The sequence below is a fragment of the Pungitius pungitius genome, chromosome 10 (genome assembly GCF_949316345.1).
Source record: "Pungitius pungitius chromosome 10, fPunPun2.1, whole genome shotgun sequence".
Lineage (NCBI taxonomy): Eukaryota > Metazoa > Chordata > Actinopteri > Perciformes > Gasterosteidae > Pungitius > Pungitius pungitius.
Window position 1 is genome coordinate 17,877,991 of NC_084909.1, and position 25,990 is coordinate 17,903,980.

A 25,990-nucleotide genomic window follows, 5' to 3' on the forward strand; every position below is an offset into this window, starting at 1 on the left:
ACCGAGGAGATGAGGTTATAAACATCCTTCCCTTTTTTTTCTTCTAAAGCATGAGAACTAAACAGTAAGAAATGCCTTGATTGCCCCTTCAGACCCAAATTAGCCTCCTCAGGAGCAGACATTCAGTGGGCTTTAAAGGTTGTAATAGAAATCTGTATTACTTGCGGTCACAATAATGTTTTCTTCTCTAAGAATTCACACGGCCAGCCGGAGAGCAAAAAGAGTGCTGACCCCTTTAAAAAAAAAATACAATCCAGTGTGTTGTATTGAGAGAACCCGGATGAAGGCAGGACGCGGTGTCTCCTCGTAGTGGGAACGAGAAGAAGCCGAGAGGTGTGTGTGTGTGTGTGTGTGTGTGTGTGTGTGTCGGGTTCCAGTGTTGTAGCCGTTGCGTTACAACCTTAGCGATGTGTGAGTACAACATTGCCTTCACTTGCCCTTCACTTGCATCTATGCACACCTATTTAGTTTATTTATCTGAAATACCGCAAAATAATACATAAATGACTGTTTCAAGAGAGAAAAAAAAGGAACATGTCTTGACTACTCACGCAGACATGAGACGAGCAATAAACAATTACGTCGAATCCAAACTAATTAATTGTACGAGGTGTTCAGGCTCGGGGCCAGCTGCATGAGAAGGAAACACAATAAACAGCAGACTGCTGTCGCACGGCGGAATTCAAATGTGTGTGTGTTTTTTTCCCCCACAAAGACTACTGTGCGCCTGCTACCGATGATTGACTATGAACCACACTCGGAGAATGGAGGCTCCAGCTGTGCGTGCTTCTGGCTCCAGCCTCTCGCAAGACAAAGCAATGCTTAGCATGAAATTGAATTGCACAGCGCGTCGCATTGTTGCCGTCACGGATATATCCCATCCGGAGCGTTTAGACCTGTATTGGCGAGATACCAATAACCAGAATAGAGGATCGAGTGCACCCCCGCCTGAATTGTCCAAAAATGATACGAGGCCCCACCTGCCTGAATTGTCAATTTGAAGGCGTCGTTATAAAGAATCATTCTGCTGTGTGATTTTGGCATTCTGCCATTTGGTTCAGACTGAAAGTTAATACAATTAAAGAAAAATCTGAAACAAGCGTTGATTTTTACTTTTTGCTCCCTTTGTATACAGCAAACTTTTCTGATTCATCACACAGCGTTAAGGTTAATCATTTAAGACTAAATGTCATCTCCTTAAAATGGGACCTACTAAAATATCAACACTTATTAGAGTGAGGAAGGCTCTTCAATCGAAGTTGCTTTTTATATATATATTTTTATATATACAGTATATGGCAGGGCGATAGTGGCGTATGGAGTAGTGTGATGCGCTGGGCGCCACAAGGTTGGTGGATCAAATCCCGGCCACCCCATGTGTCATGTCGAAGTGTCCCTGAGTAAGACACCTGACCCCCAATTGCTTCCCAGGCAAAATGTAATGCATGGGTTATAATGCAATGTAAGTCGCTTTGGATAAAAGTGTTAGCTAAATGACATGTAATGTTATATATGGCCAAAAGAAAACACCATAAAGCTTTGCTTCAAATAAAAAAAGCATTTCAAATGTGTGGAGAGAGTCAAACAGGATGAGGGCACTAAAGGGCACATTAAAGACAATTTAAGGAGCTCCTTCCCATCGTATCCGTCTCAGACATTACATGGGTCACAAGATACAGAGTTGATTTAGTTGTCTGCCTTAAAAAATGCAAAAACTTTGTGAAAATTTGATGTGATGGCAGTTTGTGCCAGTGTTTGTGTGTGAAATAGTGCGAGTTCAAAGGGACGGTTACCACTGGTTACCAGTGGCTGCCTGCATCCAGTTCAAAACACTGGTGCTCAGGTAGCATGCTGTGAATGGATGGGGTCCAGTCTACATCCAGGACATGGTCAAACCCTCCATCCCAACCCGCACACTCCGCTCTGCATCAAGCTGCTTGTTCCTCCCTCACTGAGATCACGACTCTTTGCTGCCGTGGCTCCCAGATGAGAAACCAGCTCTCTGATGACATCAGAACCGCAGAGAGCCTCTACACCTTCAAACTAAAGACACACCTCTTCAGACTAAAAACACTATAACAAGTTGTAAATCAGCTTATTTGATGAAATTGCACTTTCTTGTTTCTTGATTGTATCCTTATGGCTGAAATGCACGTTGTAATTGTAAGTCGCTTTGGATAAAAGCGTCAGCTAAGTGACATGCAATGTAATGTAAAAACTAACAATTAGATCTGCCGTTTTTGCTCGGAGAACAATGCTAGAGGTAAATGTTTTAAATAATTTAAGTTCCATTAATAGCGCTGATTGGCTAATTGTTAGAGGTACTCATGGGATCTTTGACTTTTGAATCGAGAAACAACTGGTTCATAAATCAATGTGCCGAGACAAATCAGTTGACATGAACCTTGGGGAGGGTACACATTTAAATGTCTGGACGCAGGCAATGAAAAACGGGGAAGTCAAAATAGTACAAAAAACATACAAATGTAAAGACAAACACAGAGTGTATAGACAAAAACGCCGTAGACCACACCTACTAGATACATCTCTAGAGAGGAAATGATTCACTAATGATTGCTTCGCTTTACAGAATGATCAGGAATTTTCCAGTTCTCTGTCGCACATTTTGGAAATTTTGACTGCCCACCAATGCTCATTTTCATGCAAAACACTCTTTTCACTGAGTATATCAAATGTCCCTCGAAAGGCGTCATGACGGAAAAATCACTTCAGCAGATCGCTCTGGTCGGACACTTGTGGTGTCGGTACATTTAAAGCGTTTTAAATGAATAGTGGAGAGGTTTTAACACAGAAGAGCGATGTGATTGATTCCTGCTGATTAATGCATGGTCACAGGAAAGAAATGTCTCCAAATGTCTCACAGCTTCTGTTCCACACCAAGTGACCATCATTCAGTTCCACATTTAAGATGTTTGTTGACACAAGCATGCTTTTGTGCAAGTCCACGCTGTAGAAATGTGTGTGTGTGTGTGTGTGTGTGTGCATACCTGAAAGTAGGTGAACTGAGAGTGGTAGAGGTCGGGGTAGATGTGCAACGTGGTGCCCACCACCAGCAGAGATTCAAACTTGTGCAGCGAGGAGCTGATGTAGCCGGTGAAGCCCAGACACCAGATTTTCAGAAGAGCCTCCAGGTCAAACAGCACGGTGAAGGCCACCTGGGGTGGGACGGAGGGACAGCAATCGTTTGTACTCCCAGATCCCTCTCACGGCGGTTTAAGGAACACTTCACCCCAAAAGAGACCATTTCTATGACTAGTACCCCCTGAATTCTACCTCCCGTAAGTGGTGTCGCCTCACACGAGAGACGTCCTGGGTTCAGACCCATCCAGGACCTCTGTGAGTCCTCCTACAGTCCAAAGACATGCTTTTGGGGGGTTGTTTGGTGACTCTAAAACGTGCCCTTAGGTATGCGAGAGTGAATGGTTTTGTGTCGACCCTGCGATTGACTGCTGACTAGTCCTGGGTGGACCCCCTCTCTGCCTGATTTTGGATGGGGACGACTCAAAAACTCCTCCTCCCACCGCGACTCAAAGGATAACCCATGAACCCCAAATCTACGCTTCTACAGTAGTACATTTCAGAAGGTACTTTATACTTCTAAAACACTGACAGCTATATCTACTGAGAAAATGTATCCAAATAATCCCTCACTACGTTTCAAACGACCCAATAGCATACCGTAACATGCGGGTTATGAGCCAATACTGGGTCAACACAGCGTGCTGTTTCCATCGCAATGTCTGCGCTTCTTAAAACTAAAAGGCCCGAGCGTCAGGGCACGCACGGCTCTCTGCCAGCAGCCACCTGCAGCCTTTTAAGAAAATCTGTCCGGCTTCAGAAACTTCACGAAAGAGAAAATAGCCCAGCATTCTATTGGGCCGCAGGATGTCATTAATATGGATGAGCTGACCTTCGATCTTCCTCTCACTCCGCTGTACTGTGAATAAGAAAGGCGAGTACATCCAGCAGAGTACACCACTGGAATGCAGTTTTCGACATTTAAAGTCTTTGGGAACCAATGAAAAACACCACCAAGCAAAGGGGCTAATGATCAAGATACCTTTCTGTTTGAAAGCTGTCTCTGTGCCATTCCAAGTCTTTGGAGGACCCCTTTAAGTAACTCGTCAGAATGCTGTCTTCAGCAGGGGGATCTACAGTCAAATCGAGCGAATGAAATTGGCACCTCACCAATGAATTCCAATTTTTGCATTTAGCTCAAAACCCAATGCCTCCATTTCCCCTTTTCCCTCCACAGCATTACTTCAGATTGGAGCAAATCTGCAGATGGATGGCTGTATGATATGAGTGGACAGAGTGAGGGAGGGTAATATTGTGTCTGTTTTGTTATATTTTTCTTTTTTCTTCCCTTGTCTTATCTCCTCCCTTCAGCTGTGTGTGTCTTTGTGTGTGTTAGTGTGGGAGAGGGAGAGGTGGGGGGGGGGGGGGGGGGGGTACGAGGTGGACGGTAGGGGTGTTCGCGCTCTTTGTTGGCGCTTTACCGCCTGCATACCGATGACATCTCACCATCCTGGGTAACACATTCAATGCAGTGTTGCACAGTGTACACCTCAAAGCAAAAACATTTAATAAAAATAACTCATGAACACATAAACATACTGAAGTCATTTAATAAAAATTATAATTCAATATTGATGATTATGGACTATACATTCTCTGGTATCCTGAAATCCTCAGTTGTAACACTCCACAAAAGCAGCAATATCATGAGGCGCTCCATCCCTATGAATACCTAAACAGGGCTGCAATACCATGGAGGGTATTCCAAATAAAGGACCTCCACCAACCCTTTGTCTGTGTCCTTCAACAGGCTTTTACCAAAAGATAATCTCATATTGTCTGTTATCTAATCACACAAACTAAAACAAAGCTTTTAATTAAAGCCTTGCTTGAAGGGGTTGTGTCAATGTTAAAATCGGAAGGTTGGAGGTCGACAGCTGGGAGCAAATAGAAGGCATTAAATGGAGGACGAAAAAGGAATCTCACCTCTGCCAGGTAAAACTCGTCATAGTGTCTGCGGTAGTTCTCGCCCTTATAATAGTTGCTAGCGGCAACGATGACGTCCACGGCGACCATGCTCAGGATGAACATGTGGAACACGGAGGACCGCATCAGTTGCTGTGGAGACAGAGCAGCGTCAATCGCAATCAGCGTGAATTGCACATGAAGGAAGAGGTGAGTGGGAAATGGACGGCCATTTATTTCGTAAAGTACAGCATTATATAACTGAACAAGAGCGATGGTGAGAAACATTAACAAAGCAGGGATGATGAGATATCTCCACTCTGCCTTTCCTTGAATGTACATGTGTTGTTAAATCCATCGAGAGCATAGAATCAAAAGTCATTGGTTGCCACGTATGTTACACGCCTTGGTGAGTGATGCGATATGAGAATAAATGGCCAGATAGTCAGAGGCAGGATAAATATTGTTATGACTTGGAGTGTTATAAGATCGGACGCATGTGGGTTACATGTCGGAGACATGGGTTCTTTCCTCTTTGAGCAGCCAACCATACACTACACTGTACTGTGTACTGTATGTTACAGGGGGGGTAAACAGGCAAAAGAGGGCCGGCAGCTAAATTCCAGGCAATTCAAAGCAATCACAAGCCTTTCTTGGTTGACGGGAGAAACATCCCCCCAGACAGCCAGGCTCAATCAGAGCGCATTCAGACCCATTCAGACAGAAAGGAAAAGGGCCGAGAAAAGTGTGTTGTTTCCCGTAGGAATCGCAGGGGCATTGAACGCCTCCAACAACACCGCATAATGGAAACAATCGGGACTGGGAAAGAACGGGAAGGAAAATAACCCCCCCCCCCAAAAAAAAATATGCATGTGTGTGGCATATTGAACAGCTTGAGAGTGGGTGGAATAGCTCACCCTAAAAAAAGACTTGCGAGAGTGTAAATGGGAAGGATTGAAAAAGTGAAGAAAAGAAAAAGCGAGGAAGACGGAGGGCAGATGAAGAGTGTTTGAAGCGTTGCTGTAAAGATCAGATTCGCTCCGGGATAATGGGACCACTGCCATCTACCCTCCTACACACAAATACACTAAAAATGCAAACTCCTCAAACTCAAAAAACCCTGATCCACAATTGGCAACCAGAGAACAATAATGACAGAACCTCACATACACGTAATAATCTGATGGAACTTTGAAGTTGAAAAAGCAAAAAAAGTGTAAAACAAAATCAAACTTTTGAGATTCACTTTGAGGCTGCGTGAGGGTTTAGTTCTGTCCCACAGCCACACCGTTGAGAGTTAGAGGTTCTCTGGCAGACATTTTATTATTATTAGGGAAAAAGTGGGGGAGCAAAATTCTAACTTTGCTTTGAATGATGAGGATGCTTCTACTCCACTGTAGAATATTCTGGCGGCTGTAGCCCCGCCCAGTAGTGATGTCACAGTGTGCCCACACGCCCCTGAAGTAAACATTTAAATCACTGCAGAGGGGGGCGAGAAGTTAAACCGCCGGGTAAACAAGATTTTATGGGGTTTTATTTCGCCTGGCTTTTTTGTAGCATCCATTTTTGTATTCATTACTTTGATATTGAGTACGACATTCCATTCAGTGTTGTTGCAAATGTGAGTTCCTGCCGTTATCTAAGCTGACCTGGTAGTCCGGACCAATAATGTATGCTGCTGGTCTTTGGTTATAGGGTTGTATTCTTATTGTGCACAGCTCTACCCACACAGTGGTTACGCTCACTGACTGAGAAAGTGGATTTTTTTAATTATTTTTTTAAAGATGGGCCCCTATGTTGCTCCAGAGGGTATAATGCCCAAACTTTTTGATACCGCTACCGTTATGCATTAAATCATCTTGGATTGTTTGCTTCAATTGATTGGGTAGCCCAACCTAGAATATTCTTCTGGGCATGACCATGTACATCTCCAAAATGCAGCATGCACTAGGGATAATATATGCATAAAAAACCAATAACCTTTAGTTTGCAAACACTTTAAACGAATAAGGTGCTTTTATTAGCAATTTACCATTTACCCAATAGCAGGTAAAATATTTGTAGATCCATTTTTTCAACAGAAATCAGCAGCAACGTTTGTTTTTCATCAGGAGCAGCATAAACAGTATGACAGTTGGAGATCTGGCGAAGCGGGAGCCTCTGGCTTATTAAAGGCCTGATGCAAGCGCGCTGACTCATGTCTCTGGCCAGGAAGAGCAGCTCTTAATAAAACATGATGGTCCGCGTGTCTGCACCCTCCAACTCTTACTAATATCTGCTGTGCTCCACCACCTCTGAGTCTGGCTTACTCCTAATGGAGTTTTTATGTCTTTTTAGCATATGTTGCATTGCATCTGGCTGATTGCAGTCCAGACCGATACAACAATCTGACACAGTTGAGGTTTTAAGAGCGTTGATTCCACAGGGCCAGTCACATCTGTTGCAGATCTGTTTGTGTAGCTCCCGCACGAACCACACTGAACATATTGCATGTGTCTGTGAGTGGGACACAAGAGGTGTCAACTGGGAAGATCCAGAGGGCAGATCAAGGTCAGGGGGGAAAGGAGGGCTCCAGAGAATCATTAACCTGCTGGCTTGGGACGGGAGGGATTAAAAAGGGAGGGACGGGAAAAAAAAAATCATGCTATTCTGTGTTTAGTAAGTGGTTTAGAGCTTAGACCGGGTCAGTGAGTGTGCACCAGCTGCTCATTACCACAAAGACCATGCTACATTCCTCTGATGCTTCTGGTGTACTAGTACCTAGCATTCATCGTCATTTCATACCCTGCCTTGGTAAAGCCTCTATTAAATCCCACTCAAACAAACATCCCTTAGTACCTTGAACCTTTAGTTCTTTGGTTCCTCTATACTGCTTGTGAATACGTCAACGACCTTTAGTCAATGCCAGGCAACATCAGGCAAGACAACCCTGGACTGGTCGCCGGTCAGCTGCAGGGCTGACACAGAGACAGACAACCATTCACACTACATCGAAGGGCAATATAGAGCCAGCAAATGAACCTGAGATACCCAGGTTGAACCCTCCACTCCACACAGAAAGGTGCTGGGAGTCAAACCCAGTGAGTGCTAACCACCAAGATGAAAGCAACCGACAATCGGTGTTAGTTAAACCAGGCAGACCAAACCAATTGATGCAGCGCAGACTTACTGGAGAACTGGTGTTGGAAACATTGTGGCGCAAACTCTGCCAAACGGGGGAACGGGGGAATTTGTTGATGCTGGTATTGCGAACACACTGCTGCCGGCAATAAATGATGGATTTAATGTGTTTGTGCATGAGGTGTCTCTGCAGCCGGGCGGCGTGTCAGGCCCCTCAGCCACTCCTCACTGCATGCAAGGCACTGATCTTGTCTGGTAATAGTTAATGGTGTTAAACAAGAATCATTAAGAATGGGTTATCAGGATGTCACCCATCGGTTTTTTTTGGCTGCCGTATTGAAGCCTCGAGCCGAGCACCTATCTGGATTGATGCTGCGGTCAGGATTTTTCTTTGCAAACAATGGCATGTGGAGGAGTGACATAGAGACAACGTATAGCTCTAGTGGCAGAGCAACCTGTCAATCACAGTAAACCCTACAGTATACTACGCTTCGTGCTGTACTTTAATCTAAATGGACCATCATTTACTAAATGAACAGCATGCTGTATTGAAGAAGACTTGAAAATAGAGATTCAGACCATAAACTTAAACTTGAAAATCAAGGCACAAGTAGTCATTTTCTTATTGGTCTCTAAACAACCAGACTTCTTTTTGAAACCTAAGGAGTCTTCATCTGCTGGTTGCCGCCTGGTAGAACGGGTGAGTCCATACTAAACGATAATAGATGTCAACTTATAAATCCCAATTTTGAATAGACTTCATAAAAGATTACGCCAAGGCATTAAGCCTTAAGCAATGAGTGCAAACCGAATACATGTACACTTACAAGTACACTTGCCTGTGAGATGTGGCTCTGTTCTGAGCACCAGTCCCCGAGGTCTGTCATATTGAACTCTGCACTAGAAAACCAAACGGCTTGGGCCATCACACTCTGCAACTCCTCGAGCAAAACTCCTCAGCTTCAGCTCGTGTGGCGCTGGCGTCTTGTGTGCTCTTGGCAGCACTCACAAGAATAATACTGGTAGCTCGCATAAGCACCAGTAGCCATCATTGCTGCAAAGAGATAGCAGCAGCTGAGGTCTCTCTCAACCCCAAATGGATTAAATACATTTGTAACAGCCTGGTCCCAAAACTGAATTCAAATTGAGATGAAAAACCGGCTTAAGCTCGCATCAAAGTGTCCCGAGTGGGGGCTGAAGGCCCTCTCATTTGAAGGCTATTTTGTTTTGTTGCGCCTTCAGGAGGGGAAGCTGCCGTTTCTCGTCCAAAAGGAGCAGGTGGTTAATCAATTACATGTTATCTCCAACTGCTGCAGCCCGAGGGACCCGGAGAGAGACCAGACGCACAGCCACAGATGGAGGGACGTAGACGGGCGGTTCGACGGGCTCACAGTCAAGAGACTGACGCTGCCGGGGCCGACCCGTGTGTGGATAGAACCCACCAGCCGGCCCTTGAAACATTTCAGCATCGTTTGGCGGCCAATTACTGCGGCGTCAGGCAGAGCAGGAGAGAATCCCACATCCCACTTCCCCCCGCGCCTGTCTTCACTCCGACCTGCCCACTCGGGAGAAAGCAACGTGAAGATGGGGTATAGCGAGGCTGTAGAGAAAGACTGAAAGGGGGGGGGGGGGGGGGGGATATCAATCCGACGTGATATGACGAGTCTTCCCGTCAGTGCTATTCGGCTTTCACACCACTTGGTCATTATTTGCCTCATGATCGAGTAGGAAGGAATCTAAATGACAACAAAGGTACTTCAACGTCACACTTTTTATCAGTCAACTTGAAAGACGGCTGTTAAATGTTTGGGTGAATATTTGAATATTTATATTTGAATAAAAAAAACATTGAGAAACAACTTGCAGCACGATCTGGTACAGTCCACAGCCCATCTGCCGGTTCATTCTGTTCCAAATCCACACATTTTACCCCAAGAACTCAAATGCATCACTACACCATATATTACTTGTATTTGCAGGTCTTGCATGGGGCTGGTGCTGCTTACGGGGGAACACTCAACACGAACATAAGGTCACAACAACAAATCCAACACTTTATGCAGTTTTCAATTCTTGCAATGTATTGTGACTGACATGAATGGAACTTATAAATCAGCACGGCAAACATTTGAGCCACAAGTACTCCCACAAGAGGGGGGTGCGGAGCCTAAATAGGTTCTGCCATGGAGACTATCCCTTTAAATATGCAGGAGCAGCACCTCCGTGAAGACACAGTAACCGCAAATCATCCATCATGAAACCAAATGCATTATTGTTATTCCTCTGATGATCATATCAATAGGACCCATATTAATGTCAAAAGGGATTCTGTGTTGGACAGTGAAGAAAAGTAGTATGATTGACACCTACCCATAGCTTTATATTTGATTATATTTTTTACTCTAAACCATCTTCTAAACCGTCTTAGATTACTAACCCATAACATTATATTTTATTATGTTTTACACTAAACCATAGCCTTAGATTTCTAAGCCATAGCATTATATTTTATTATATTTAATTTCATCCCTCTTGCACTATGTTGGCTTGTTGTTCATTGTCGAAACTGTCTGCTGTCATGCACCAACCGCCAAATTCCTTGTATGTCTGACATATTATGGTAATAAATGTTTCCTGAATCCTGATTCCTGTGTGAATTGATGAGTATCAGAGTATAAGTATTGCATTATGAGAGTAAAAATGTAAAAGAGCAATGAAATACTGAAATACTAATAAATCTTCTCTATAGATTTCTGGCATCACCAGCAGACCAATTGCTGTGCTTCACTTAAAGGTCGCACGAACACAGTCTGTCCCTGCCGAGCTACGTCCACACACCCATTCCAACACAAAGACCTGCAGCTTCGGTCCATCACTGAGAAACCACTCTGCCCCCTCCCTTTCATCGGCATACCTCTCTCCAACTCTGTGACCGTGCATCACAGGCAGACATTACCACCAAGGTTCCGTGCAACACTGGTTCCACTATGAGACACAAAGAACGAAGAACGAATCTCTGTTTTTTTACGGTGCTTTTTATGCGTCAGGCTCTCTCTTTCTCGCGGGAGACCATCCATCAAGACGTCGGGGCTGTTGCCCGGAGCCCAAACACTCCACGTGATGGAGGTGTGAGATGCTCTGCACTCTGACCAGCTAAGAAGCCGCGTGACTGGTGGTCCGCCCCCACATGGTTCGTTCTTTTACGGCCCTTTTTCCGGTCCCTGTGGAATTTGACTGGTGCCCAGCCCTGGTTCTGGCCCTCCCCCGTCTCCCCTCCCAGCGGTACGGCCCGGGCCTTTAGCAGGGTGGTGTATGGACTTGGGTCCCGGAGGGCATCGTTTGGGCAGGGAGCCACAGCTCTGCCTCTGGCCGTGGGTGGAGACTTGGATCTGGACCAAAGGTGTACGTGCATGAAATTGCACGTAGTTCCAGCTTTGTCGCACCCCTAACGAGCATTAACAATGAAGAACTGAAAAAGCCAATCGTCTCTCTCTGATGGTCTCGTTTTCGGACGTAGGTCTTCAAAGCCAGTTAAACAGCCGCACCGGAATATACATAACCCGTAAGTTCAAAGATGAAAAAACGGCTGCAATCCTTCCCCCCCCCCCCTCCACAACTGCAAGGCACACAGCAGCATTTTGTCACTGGGATGGAAAAGGTAAATCAACAGCAACATGCACCTGAACATATGCGTCAGGTGACGAAGTGTGCAGGTAGATGGCGTCCCATTGTTTCTCGCTGTGGGCTTCAGTCGGCCTCAGCATGGCCCTAATGGCTCCTGCCAGTCTGTTTTACACCTCCTGGCATAAGAAGGCAGTAATCGCTATTTTTGGTTTGAGCAGATGAAGACGGATGAAGAAGCCTTTTTGTGTTCCCGGCATCAGAGGACAGGGCTTAGAGGGACGTCGGCCGTGTTTACCCCTCCGGTTATCTCGATCTGCCCTCCAACTGATGACGAGGCCTCGGGGGTACGTACGGCTTGAATGGGAATACCGCATTCTTTCTTCGTTCCTCCTCTTCCTCCTTTCCCTTCTTCTTGGACCGATCTGTTTGTGCGTGCGCCTCCTTCCTGCAGACACAGCGTCGTCGCCACAAGGGGTCGTTGACAGCTCCCTCACACAGTCGCACAGCGGAGGGTCCAAACTTTTTACACCGCACCGCTATCCACGGGGGGGGAGGCCGAGCCGCGAACAACGCCTGCTGCTTTTAGCTTACATTGAGAGCCCAACCGTTTGGATCACAGCGACCACGAGGCGACGCCGACGTCAGTAAGAAAAAAGACAGACGCATCCGTCGCCAGAGGGACGCGGTGAGCGGAGCTCGGCACATCAAACGCCAGCCTCCCCTCCTTCAAAAATCCCATCATTTAGCCGCTTGACAAGGCCATTGAAGGCACAACGAGCAACTGATCAACAGAAAGCGTTTCAACATCCAAGGGAGAGGTTTAAATAATAGAAAGCTCAGCGCTTACAGTCAGATTTTATGGTGCAGGTAAGTTTAAATTCATGTATGTTCGGGTGTCATTTTTCCACACAATTATGCACGGGTTAAACATTTGACACCCGCGGCAGCATATTCATTCTGCACTGTGTTTACCTGGAGGCAGGCGGGTGCTCGGCCATGTGGTTTGTTGACGTCCACGGCGACGAGCTGCCAGCCCCCAGCAGCGTCTTCGTGGAACATCTGTGGCACAAGGACAAGCGCATGAGGGACGGAAACACACATCACACCGTTCAGAGAACTGGCTAAAACTCCAACGCACAGTATCCCTTTGGCTACATCTTCACAAAACATCTGTGGCCACAGAAAAAAGCTGAAGGCATCACACACACACACAGATATACCCACGCAAAGGCAGAGATGATGAAAACAGAACGAGGGCCTTAGGACTGAATGACAGAAATAAAAAATAAATAAAAACCAGCACCACAGCAGAGACTGTCAGACAGGTGGCTCACTCACCAACATGTCTTTCTCCTTGAAGATGATCGCAACATCTTAGCAATAAGAAGGCCGTGCCCTTCGTGTCAAACCCTGTGAACTTGGCAGGTGGGTTACAGCGTGCACCGTCTTCTCTTTCCTAACTTAGCATTTTAGCATGCTAACATTTGCAAGTGGCAATAGAGGATTAGGATTAGGGTATTTATTTTGTGAGGAATACATTTTTGACCGGAATGGAGGAGCGACTAACCTGACAGTTAGCAGAATGACCTACACACGGATAATCAAAAACTACTACATTACTATTGAACTCTGTGTTGCAGTAATCTGTGAATGGTGTTTGATGCCACAGAGCAGCATTTCTGCATGAATATCTTTTTAAATCCATAAGAAAAAAGTTGCGAGATCGTCATCCATCAAATTGAGCCAAACTTGAAGGTTGTTGAAGTTAAAAAAAAAAAAAAAAGATCCTTTGATCATCCTGCCTCATTTGTCAATAAACTCTTTCATTCAGTTGAACCTTCCTTATCCTCTGTTTCAGCGTCACTGCCTAGCAACACCGTGGTGCCAAATTCCTTTGCTTTCATCATCTTGCATTTAGTTCAAGATAGAAAAGAAAATATGTTCTCCAACCTTGATGCCAAACTGCCAGGGTTGATATAATAACACGATACTTCAATTTAATTCAAGTTCAGGCCTTAATTTGAACTCCAAAAAAAACACAAGACGAGGAAATGTGTATTCAACCATTGGTATTTCATCAGTCACAGTGAGAGTTAGGAGAGTTAAGGAACGGGGATTGTGGAATGGGTTGTGTCTCCCAGGGCAACCAGCCTTCCAGGAGGAAGAGACCATGTTGTTTCAGTCTCTGTGATTGACAGTTAAGTGTTACACCACAGCTAATTAGTCCCCCCCCCCCCTCTAAGATAAGGATTGGGGCATGACGATGTGATAACAATTAATTCCGATAATGGAAAGAAAGGCTAATTGTTTTCAAGGTCGTGGCGGGATAAACACGCCAGTGGCACCAGCCGGCTTCGCATCACCAAAGATGGAGAAGGTTTTAGTGTCATGACTTTCCAAGTTCTATAATTCCTAATAAATAAATGACATACATAAAAAAAAAGAATAACTAAGACCAGCTCACAGATTGTCAGGCCAACTTAATTGTAATAGTAATAAATTGTTTTCGATGGTATATCATTTCTTAATTAATTCCAATATATAATATATATATAATTTCAAATGTGGCCCAGTGATAGACCATAGCTTATAGTTCCAGGTAAAATATTTGCAAAATACCAAGAACCAGGCCTCTACCCACAATAGTGATGAATTTTAATTGGCTGCTGTCGTATATACAACACCTCATGTCATGTTTTATACTTTCTGTGAATTCAGCTCTGAAACATGTTACATAACTGTTGCGTCTCTTCATTTTCAGCTGTCACTTGCAACCCTTTTTCTCCCACTCTTTGGATCTGCGCCTGCTCCAAACCCAGCTCACCCAACCCTTTCGTGTCAGCTTGTATTATGGTAAGAATATAGGATGCAATCAAGTGCCTGTTGCATCATGAAAGAAATAAGCATCGATCAGGACAACGATCATACTGGAAAGGAGATTTAAGAGACAGCTAAATGTTCCCACTTCTAAGTGAAAGCTGTGTGGACTGATTTATTTATACCATATAGAAGTAGCCCTCAAAAACTGTCAAACCTATTTTATCATTATTGATCCGGCACCCAAATCACTTCTTTATGACTTTGAAATATTTCCAGGCTACTGTCAGTATTCCCTATTATCCTTCTCTAGTGCATACCCATATATGGACAAGTTCATTGCCTTTCAAATTCCATGTATGACCCATGATGTTGCAAATAGTACTTTTCCACAAAATAAATATGAATCTCTTTGAATACAAATGTCTTAAATAGTAGCTAACTTTAACCATGGGTTGTTACTCACTTAGTGGCTCATGTTGATTCATTCATTCATTTATTTTATATGTAATATCCCACACACGGAAAACTTTATTATATATATGTACATTATTCTTGTCTTTTTCACTTGTCTATTGATGTTTGCACCATTTGTGTTTATTGTTCCCGACAAGAAAAAATCCTTTTATGTGACACATTCTTGGCAATAAATGGTTTGGGAGCAGCTTGATCTCCAGCATGATCAAAACCAGGTATGTACATTGTGGCTCAGGATCTTTAAAATGGTGCAGACAAAATAAGACAACACTAAATCGCCTCCACTTCAAACGTGCATCATATTAGGGTTCGTGAGCCCGGTGCAAAATAAGGCCTCTCCTCATTCGTACCCTCTGGTATGTTAGCACCAAAGGGTTGTGTCTCGGTCCATCCTCAGAGTGACCCCCAACGCCCTATAATACCAACCTATCCCTATTCTGTATTCAGTCCCAAACCTCTTCACAGGTAAATCAAGAGCTCACAGCCCGGTACTGTTGTCCATTGTCCTTTGCCTTCGCTTTTTCACATCTCATACTTACTTGAGAACAGAATCCCGGGACCACTCCTTCGCCGACATACTGTAACTTAACAAGAGGAGGGAAATCCACCGTTTACAGGCAGAACTCCACAGGCCTCAGACTCGGAGGAGTCAACTCACGATCCAAACTATTTCAGACTAAGCAGTGCCACCCTTAAGTCGCCAAAGCGGACACTCTCTACCCCCCCCCCCCACCCCCCGGCACCAAAAACCGACGACTGTCGTACCTTTCAGCGGCCGATTCTCACGTAAGTGAAGGCATTTATTGATGACGCCGCACTCTCGTGGCCGTGAAGAAGGCCGCCCCTGTCCAAAGGCATTTGAGCTCATTCCTTTGACTCCAGAATTCATGCAGCTTTGATGAGCAGAACTCTGAGGAACGACATTTTTTCTTCTTTTTTTTTTTTTGTCCTTTACTCTGTGCCAAGATGACCAGCGTTAAAGAAAGCCGGAGTTGGGGGGATGTTTCTAATCAGGTGAGGATAAGGAGCCACAGGAAGTTTGAGCGTGATAGTCGTACCTGCGTGGTAGCGGTGGAGGTGGTACTGCTCCTTGAACCCCACATCTGCTGAAATTGCACCCTTATCTCGGCAAAGGTCTCGATGATGACGGCGATGAACACGTTCTGTGCGCGGGGGGAGGAGAGAAAAACAAGCCGCTGTGGCGATCATGATAAAATGGCAAAGGGCAGGTCCGTCTCTTGACTTCCCTTAACTATCCGTGATGGGGCATTCCTGCTCTCATTAGCCAGAGAACATTGCGCTAACAAGGGGATGTGTTTGGGTCTGCAGGTGAAAGATTAGGTTATGACAATTAACCGAAACCGTTCGCTGAGAGAGAGAGAGGGGGGGTGGGGGTGGACTGGCTCTCACCTTGACGAGCCATGCCAAGAAGAAAATCAGAGTTATGAAGTAGAAGTAGGAGCGCCAGCGAGGGAAGCTGTCGATGGCCCTGTACATGAGGAAGACCCAACCCTCCTGCGACGCGGCCTCGTACACGGTGAAGATGCTGGTACCTGGAGCGAGGACAGACAGACGCGTCGGAGGGATGTGCACTCAGATGAAAAGCGCAGGTTGGCAGAGTCGGCCGTCGGGGCCCGGTGCGCTTGGCGCCAATTATCACGGCTTCCTTCAAACCGAGTCTTTGAAGAAAGAGGCAACACCTCGAGTTTTGATGTGATGAAAGTACGCTCTGACAGCCGGTGGAAAAACACAGCGCTCCGGTAGCCTCCCTTCTTTGTAACGACAAGACTTTTGGATCCTGACTCAAGCGGACGGCGGGCTCATTAATCTGATGAGATCATGTGCAACGCACGTCCTCTTCAGGAACAAATCGGATCACATTTAGCTTATGGACGTAAAGTTTCACTTTGTCTCTGTCGGGTTTGATTAAGTGTATTTTGACAACGATCAACATTAAAAATATTTTTTTTTGTCAATGGAGTTTTTGATGAGCGCATATGATTTATTTCCATTTACAAGTCAACGAGGACAAAATCAAGGGCTAACTTGGGTTACGGATTCTTTGGGGTAGTGGTGAAGGCCAAGAGCTGTAGGTTGATATAGTGGAGTCTGAATGAAAGCTGCTTACATCATTGAGTCTGGTGGCTTTGAGTCGAGGGTAATAACTATCATTGATAAAAACAACGGTCAAAAACTCCTGTTGGCTATATACATTTTGTACTGGCTTAAACCTACGTCATGTCAAGTTTCCACTACTGACAGAGTCAATAAAAAGCTGTGACTACTGCACAGTCATTTGTTACTGATTCCAAAGCCAGATGTTAGCAGTTGTTATTTAGGGGTTTCTTTCCATTTGGAAAGTATTCCGTGTGAATAAATATAGTAAATCCGTATCCTAAATGAAGCATTTTAGGAGGTGAGAACCATTGTTATGAATAAGATTGCACATAATAATAAAATCGGGGCCTTTATACATGGCACAGAAGCAGCTCCTACCGAGTTCATTGAAGCCACTGTAGCCGAGCTCCTGTCGGCTGAGGCCCAGCTCCTCCAGGTCCATGCATTTGAAGCCTTGAGGGCACTGGTAGCCCTCCCCATCAGGGGAACAATGGGTGTCTGGAATGGCCAAGCTGTTCCATGTCACATTGCTGACCAAAGAAAGCAACAGTAATTAGAAAATACAAGTAAATGGAACCATTATATTTGAAAGAGACGGTACAAGTCATCCATTGTGAGCCGTGTCATTTTAACATTTGATTATAATTGGCTCTATAATTAAATCGGGTGGGGGTAGTAAAAGTCCAATATTTATGGCCAGCTACACATTTAAAATGAGCACATTTCACGCACACATACCCCGGTGATTGCTGCCTGCACACACACACACACACACACTGTCCCCCTGTCTTCAGCCACAGGTGTTGTTCCTGGAGCTGCATGATTTCTCTAATGAAAATGAATGCCTTGAAATTGGCTGTCCAGACATTCACACTGATTGTTTATTAAGGGTTACAGGATCAGAGGGGATAATTTATTGCGCTATCACAAAGGGCAATCAGAGGCATGGTAATGAATCCGATGCCAAGGCTGAATGACACTAATGCATCTTTTCAGATGAATCTTGGTGAAGAGGAGACAAACGAAGCCTCGGACGAGAGACCAAACGTCCAGCAATAACGCAATATTAATAATTTGGTGAGGCAAATTAAATAAATACCGTGTTTGTGATAACAAATTATGCAGAATTGTTTTTTGATCAAACCAAAATTGATTTGTAATGCTTTGAATAATTGAGGTCTTGTCAACAGGCCCTGCCCATCTCAGCCGACACAAAGGTGTTTCAACAAATCCCAAACGCTTTCATCTAACATCCATATCAAATAACCCCCCCCCACCCCCCCCCCCATTACCGCACCAAAGAACACTCCTATCAAATCCCTTTCATGTGAAAGGTAGCACATTTGTTTTTCCATTTCACCACATTTTTGGAATAACGTTACTAAGTGACGTCAAAGCTATGAATGTGACACGGTGGTGTTATTGCGATGCACACGCCATGTCCCTTTGGCGCCGAGGCTGTATAAAGGGAGGCAGATGGGTAGCTGTGAACCCGGATGAGTTCAATTACATAGAGGCTGGACAATGTAGGAATTCTTTAATTACCACAATGAGTGTCAACTCTCCCTGCAGCCTGCGGCTTTAATCACGAAGGTCGCTTCCCCTGTCTTTTATCTCCACAGGGATCCCTGTTCTCTGTGTCATACTATCATCCTCAGCTCAATGACTAAAACCAGATTCTTCAAAAATGGACACAAATGCACAAACACCTCCCTAAAAGAACCAACATGAACACATTGGTCATTTCTCTGAATCAGAATTATATAAAGACAATTCAAAATGAGGGCGGTTCATTAAATATCCCAATAAATATTTACGCATGTTGTTGTGCATCCCGCTGCAACATTGTGCTGTACACTAATGCGAAATCACAATAATTCATCATAGCGCCATTGGATGTGGAAAGAAGGTGCTACTCCGCTTAAAAAGAGCCAATTGAATATAAAAATGTAAGTAAGTGAGTAAGTAAAGTGTATTTACACAGCACTTTTTGTGGTTAACAATAGACAGGACATAATAAACACAAAGGGGTCCATTCTAGGGCCAATAGAATGACATGAAAGAACAAAACCATAAAATACAGAGGCAGACTCAGCAGACCATGAGGGGGCAGGCAGAGCATTCCATATCTCTGCCAGTATGTGTAAGGCCACACCAAATGAATCAGGAAGATCTGAGACTACAACACTGACACCCAGTTCACCCATCGCTACTTTGCTGTAATTCATTAGAGCCGGATGTCACAACGTGGGGTGGGAAAAAATGTAAACTTCAAACGCTTGCAATATTTTTTTTTATCAGTGACTGTGTGACTGAGCTTTCACACTTAATGTACTACAGTGGCATGAGCGGGGGGGGGGGGCTGTTTCTCTCAAAGGAAAACACCATTATTGCACCATACCTGATGTAAGGTCTGATCTTAGATATATATTACCAATTAGGTCTTGTCTTTTAGTTTAGCTTAACAAGGTTATTTTTAAGAAGACCAAACGGCCAAAGGTCTGTCTCTGTCAGAAACCTCTGACGTTCCACCTCTGCCTCGTGTCATCGTAATTGCAACCAACAGCCCGCCTTCACAGATAGTCTTCATGATACGGGTCTGGTTTTAAAAAATTGTTTCAGAATGGAACGGATTGTATCGTGCACGGCCCAGAAATTGCAATTCGCTGCGTGTTAAACAATACATTTGTTAACAGACCCAAAAAGCAAGCAAAGAAAACGGAGAACATGTGATATGCTGCAATATAACTTATGGAATATGGAATCTGGGAGCTGGGTGCAGTGCACCCAATGGCAAAGTTACCTACAATACATGTTGACCAAGTGTTGGCCGTGAATGCATGAGGATTGATCTCTAGAGCCCTGAATGCATGGATTTAATGTCTAGCGGCATACATTCAGGCTCATGTATAAGCGGTGTTTCCCTATGGCGTTTTTGCTCTTGGATGCCTTGGTTAGTGTTGGTCCTCATCCATGAACTGTAATAAGAAAAACACACTCAGCGTACACTATCTATAACCCATTTTATCTTAAGTACACCTTTTCACTGGAAAATAATGCAATGCATCGTTTCCACTGAAGCCGGGAATGTGAGGCATTTCATCAGAGGACGTTCCTACCCTTTCTGCGTCTCATTAGTGACGCAGTGATGGTTGAACGTTCCGAACATCTGAACGCCCAGGATTCCGTACAGCAGGAGAAAAAACAGCAGGAAGATGGAGACACTCCAGATCTGTTCCCCGGACCGCCTGCACAGGAGCAAAAAAGGAACAGTTTGGTTTTACGTGAGCGAAACATCCATTAATGGAGCGGGCCATAGTGAGGAGCGCCATGCTCGCGCAGTGTTCTTCTACTTCAGTATGTTGGTGATGCGGGAGCGAGGAAGCTCGAAGCGGAAGTAGATCCGGAAGGCCCGGATCATGATGAGCGCTCGGGGGATCCTCAACATTCCCCACGGAGACATCTGATCCACCAGGTCCGCTATCTCAAACACCTGACACAAAGAGGACCATTAAGAAGTTTTAAATGAATTCATTTAATTTACTTTTTATTAAGAAGAAGAAATAATAAGAAAAAAAGCTACTGCAGCGCCGTCCAGGCACACTGCAAAGAAATAACGGTGCAATATACCTGCAGCACCAGGGACACCCAGATGAAGAACACCATGAATCCATCAAACATACACCAGCGGTCCTTCACATAGGAGTTGTCCCCCTGAGCACAGAGAAACAGAGGCATCAACACGGGGCGCCAGAGGCAAGAAATATGCAAGGTTGTGGACTTGATGAGAGGTGATGCTTTCTAACACTTACAAGACATCCCTGCAGCTATTTCATCAGTTTAGTTATTTTGTTATCTGTTGTGTACGTGTTTATTTGTGTTGGCACAAGGGGCACCGAGCCCCAGGCGGGGCAGGGGTCGCGGGGGAGGGATTCAAGCAGGTGGCGTGTCAGTGTTAACTGATGCACCCGGAAGCAGCGTGGTCCTTCGGACTGGAGCAAAGAGTGTGTGTGAGCACTGAAACAAAGCGACATCGGGCTTCTTTGCCTGAGCTACTAAAATACAGAGAGGTGCATCAGGATCCCACCGCAGATCCTAATTGGAGTTCCAAACGTCACCTTTTGGAAAAATCTGCTCTTTCCGTGTGAAATAGTGATGGGGTAAGAAATATCCAAAGAAAACTGTGGTGGGGGGCGTGGTTTTGGCTCGGCTGCAGAGGGGGGAGAGGGGGGGGGGGAGCGGCTCAGGGAACGGCGCCAGGTGAGAGCAATCATGATCAGGCACAGGCTGACTGTGGGCTGTGCTTAAAAAACCCCAGGAGGAGAGACATCAGGAGGCGAGCGACATCACCGGGAGAGCCATCGGGCACAACGGAAAACAATAAAAACCTCCATCGTATAATCACCTGTGCGGGCCTCTTCATTCCCAGAACCCCTTTCCCCAGAACCCACACTTGTTACAAAAACAAACAGACTCGGAAAGAATTGTTCCCGTTTTGACAATCTGACCGCAGCCAACGGGCCTTGAACTTTTACAGGGAAAGACAAAAGAATCATCAAGTGTGGACAAACTGAAATGCCACGGCGCAAAAAGGGGGGGATACTTAATTACCACTTAATGAAAGAGGGAGAAAGGGCTCTTAAGGTGTCAGCCTCCCACAGGAAGAGAGGCTGCCAATAGGAGGCTGCGTGCTGACGCGGTGCACGGATTAGACCGTGTTTGATTACACGCTGACACAAACACAAGCCTGCAATTACTTAGCAGGCTGCGAGGATCCTCATCATTTCTTTTGCTTTGTGCAGGCACACCGAACTACAGCATAGCACCAAGATAGGAGCTCGACGTCTAAACATCTACACAGATCACACACAAGTTCTGTTTTCATCTGTGCGAATGGACTGAAGGGAATGTTAAGAGAAAGAAGGAGAAGACGAGATGTTTACACGTAGCTTTCCCTGCACTGGTGTCCTCCGTTATCCTTGACCTGTCAACTGAGCTGGCCACACGTTTTATGGGAGTGATTACGGGCCTTCTCATGCGCCAGCTGCCCGCTCCTGGATGCTTCTGAGGAACATTATCGTTCTACCGCAGATTTCTCTTTAATCGTGCCGCTGCACGTGAAGGTTAAGCTAATTGCTCGCAAGTGAGGTTGCGTTTCTAAAGTGAGGTATCAAGTGGCTGTTACCTAATCATTTACATTTTGCTAAAACTTGTGAAGCGGTTTCGGGATGTAAAACTGAACGTGCCTACTTCAGTGTTCCCTCGAAGTTACTCCACTTCGTTCTGGAGATGAGCATATTAACTTTCACACTTTGGCATCCGAAAGGGATTTGTTCATTAGAGCAGGCCATAACCTTTTCATTAAGAACTTTTTTTTTTTTTTAGATACCCCAAAAAAACCTATTGATTAGCTAAATTTTCTCCAGTAGCCTGGAAGGACTTCATATGTATGTCACAACGTAGCTTCCAAGTCAAGATGAAACTGCATTTCCTCTCTTTAGCTCAATGCAGTTCCAGTTTCCTTTGTTGGCATTTCATAGCGCAATTTTTCCGTTTTCGTGGGATAAAAACATGAACATTTTGGTACAACCCAATTCCGTCAACCTGACCCTCTGCCGGGGTACCTTGATGATCCCTCTGATGTGCATCTTGGCGATCATCTCGGCGGTGTAGAGGAACATGAGCAGGGTGTCCAGCGTGAAGGTCACGTACTGCAGCGGAGGGTAGTGCTCGAACGTCTTGGGGGTGTTCATACACACCGAGATGACGCTGATGATGGAGCAGGCCCGCAGCAGAGTGTGCACCCACTGCAGGAGAGGGAGAAAAAAACACACCGCAGGGTTTCAAATGCAGTGACGACGCGCGGCCTTGCGGGCACGCGGGCCGTCTCGCGGCGTCCTCACTGGTTTGTTGATCCAGAAGATGTCGGCGCTGTCCGCGAGGGTCTCGTCCGGCCCGAAGTCGGTCATGGGCTGGGCCTCGACCCGGGAGCTCTGTTTCCTCTTCAGCATGCTGGGGCTCGCCGTGCTATACAGAGAGTGGATCTGGCAGAGGGAGGTGTGGGGGGGGTGGGGTGGGGGGGGGGTGGAGGCGGGGAGACCACGCGGTGAGAAATGGGAAAGGAGGAGACGGCACAAACACTCTGGCTGCATCCAAGTCGGGGCGTCGGGCTGAACCGCGTCTTAGGACGCCGATCACCTTGGAACACAGACCTAAATAAAGATGTTCTTAAGCGGGCTTAAATGAAGCAAAGAGACACACACAGTAGTGCACTTCTTAGCATAAGGGCGTCTCTACAGTGGTATTTAACATGTAAAATAAGCCGTGTGTCCATTGTAATCTCTGCCGGTGATGGCTGCCAGCAAAATAAACTACCCTGACTTGAATTGCCAGAACAAAGTTGTGTACTTTCACTTTTGATCCATACATGTGTTGCGTTGTTGAATGGCCACCGTGATGCACAACGTTGCACACATGGAACACAGGGCGGGTGCATTCACAGCTCCAGCCACTTACCACCCGAAAGAGAGGCGCCCCAAACCGACTCGAGCTGCGCTCTTCACCCCGTGCCCACCGTGTTTGTGTGTGTGTGTGTCTGTGTGCGTGTGTGTGCAGAAAATGGAAACGTGTACAGGCCGTTTCAACACAAGAACACAAGAAGAAATGACACTCTGAATGGAGACAAAGCGCACATACCAAAGGGAAAAGTAAAGCTGAAATTGCTCCAGCACTGCACATAACATGCGATCAGGCATACCCTGTAAATAACACACAACAGTTAGTCAACGTCATGGCTCATATGGTGTACAGTACACTACCCACATCTACAGTACGCCCAGAGGAGACAGCGATGCCCACCACGTCTGACATCAAGGCATATATGCGACACACTCAGTGAGTGAGTGAGTGACTCAGGCGTTGTGGATAAAAGAGAGATGGGGGGGGGGGGACTCACTGTGAGGCTCCTCATTGGTGCGTTCATCCCCAGGCCAAAAGAGGGGTGGAGAAACCAACCAGAGAGACAGACTAGAGGTGCAAAGGGGGGGGGGGGAGAATGTCCTAAAGGCCTGCAGGTCCTGCGGCAGCGGGCGGTGAATGGTGGCAGTCATAAGAGCGGCAAAGAGAGGGGGGGGGGGGAGAGAGCAGGTTCACAAGTGCTGCGGAGGTGCGGCTGCAGCAACACACATGCAGTTCATTCGCTCCACACAGTTTTCTCGCATGAAGCCGTGCTCGTAGTTTCTGCTGTTTTTTGGAGATATCTTTACGTGGTTCTTCTGGCGCCACGATGAATGCGATGCAATGTCGGTGCGCAGTGACTTCAGTAACGCCTTCATGTGCTATAAAAGCATGCATTTTGTAACATTGACATAATTTTTTAGTTTCTGAGAAACTTGCCAAGATACATACATACAAATCAACAGTGTACATTTTGTGTGATTTCTCTTTTTGGTTGGCGGACATATAATACCTCCTCTTTTAACCCAAAGGGGAAAGCTGAAAAGCCGGGCTTGTTCTCTGACATCATCATTGGTGTTATGAACGATGCCTTGTGCAGCATTACAGAAGGATGCATTTCCACATTGCTGTGCGCTTATTGTACACAAGGCAGACCACAGCGGTGTGTCCATTTTTTCATGTTTCAATGCAATATCTAGTTCATTTTGTAGGAAAGTACTTTTTCCCTCTCATCACTCAATAAGAACGCTTTTACATTCGATTGAAGCAGCTCTTTAGGAAAAACACTTAACTGAAATAGAATTTGGCAAAATAGTTAGTCAAAGTACATCAGAACAACACAACTCATTTTTAGATGTAAATAACACATGTACAAGAAAGATTCAGAAAGGGAAGAAGCACGTGTCACTGTCCCTGAAGCATTTCTTAGGATCAGTGATACAACATGTGACTGTTTCCTTTTAGGCTCCAACCAGGAAAAGAAGCTGCTCGCATGAACCCAACGTAGTTGGAAGCAATTTAGCAGTGTAATTACAACACTTAACATATGCAAATGGAGACATGAAGAAGAGTGAAAACTAAATTACGGGGTCTAAGTGCTATTATGTGGGAGTATAGGCGGAAAAGTATGCAATTACTTCGCCATTTGGAGAGAGGACGTGTGCCACGCGCGCAGGATGTGATCACTGAGTAGATTCATTGTAACTGTGAGAGTATTTGTTGGAGACTCAAAGTTCTTCCCAGAAGTTTTTACTCTTGAGTTCACTCTGGCGGTATCATGGAAGCGAAAAAAAAACGCGGCCCAAATCATACGCTGAAAGCTGAAAATCGAAAGCTGAACTCTTATTGTCTAGTTAGTGGGGGGGGGGGGGGTTGTTTATTATTTTGGCCTTTGAGACCATGATGTCATTTGCTTATTAAACTGTTCAATAAAGAAGATTATGTTATGGTTGATTCTCTCCTGTCTTGACCACAGCGAGTCTAGGTGTGTGTGTTATGGCCATTCCCCTAGACCGTCCAAGAGGCCGTAACCCTGCTACTACCATCATTATGATTACTGTCCCCATTTAACGCATATTACTGACTTTGCTTCTTTCCTGAAGTCTTAGTGCTCTCACTCCTCACAGGTTTCTGTGGACAGTGGTTCCATCTGGACAAAGATGAATGTTCCTGCTGTGGTCCCGCCTGAGATCCACTGCTGCATCATTATTAGCAGTCAAATTACTTCCTTGTTAGTCTACTACATCCAGCTGTTATTATGGTCATTATGTGGCTTACTACTCTCGATATTTGAGTAATTTCTGTCATTAGCGTTGCACATCTTTTACGTTGGTCATTCTGTACACATGACATGTATTGCAGGGTTATCTCTTCC

General features: G+C 45.4%; 1 protein-coding gene across 5 annotated transcripts in view; it reads right to left on the reverse strand.

The window, feature by feature from the left end:
- The window catches only part of nalcn (sodium leak channel, non-selective), a 54,578-nt gene that overhangs the window by 27,129 nt on the left and 1,459 nt on the right, over positions 1-25,990 (reverse strand). The window contains exons 2-14 of one of the 5 annotated variants that reach the window (XM_037488248.2): positions 24,116-24,236; positions 23,857-23,918; positions 23,064-23,204; positions 22,785-22,967; positions 20,791-20,874; positions 20,514-20,653; positions 20,280-20,408; positions 17,539-17,690; positions 16,453-16,595; positions 16,101-16,205; positions 12,721-12,807; positions 5,026-5,157; positions 3,009-3,176 (exon numbers count right to left, since the gene is read on the reverse strand). In XM_037488248.2, coding sequence (XP_037344145.2) covers positions 3,009-3,176; positions 5,026-5,157; positions 12,721-12,807; positions 16,101-16,205; positions 16,453-16,595; positions 17,539-17,690; positions 20,280-20,408; positions 20,514-20,653; positions 20,791-20,874; positions 22,785-22,967; positions 23,064-23,204; positions 23,857-23,898 — 1,506 coding nt within the window. In that variant the 5' untranslated portion in view covers positions 23,899-23,918; positions 24,116-24,236. Of the gene's footprint in view, positions 1-3,008; positions 3,177-5,025; positions 5,158-12,720; positions 12,808-16,100; positions 16,206-16,452; positions 16,596-17,538; positions 17,691-20,279; positions 20,409-20,513; positions 20,654-20,790; positions 20,875-22,784; positions 22,968-23,063; positions 23,205-23,856; positions 24,067-24,115; positions 24,237-25,990 lie in introns of those variants that run through there. The other 4 variants (XM_037488246.2, XM_037488250.2, XM_037488249.2 and 1 more) reach the window with 4 other exon arrangements.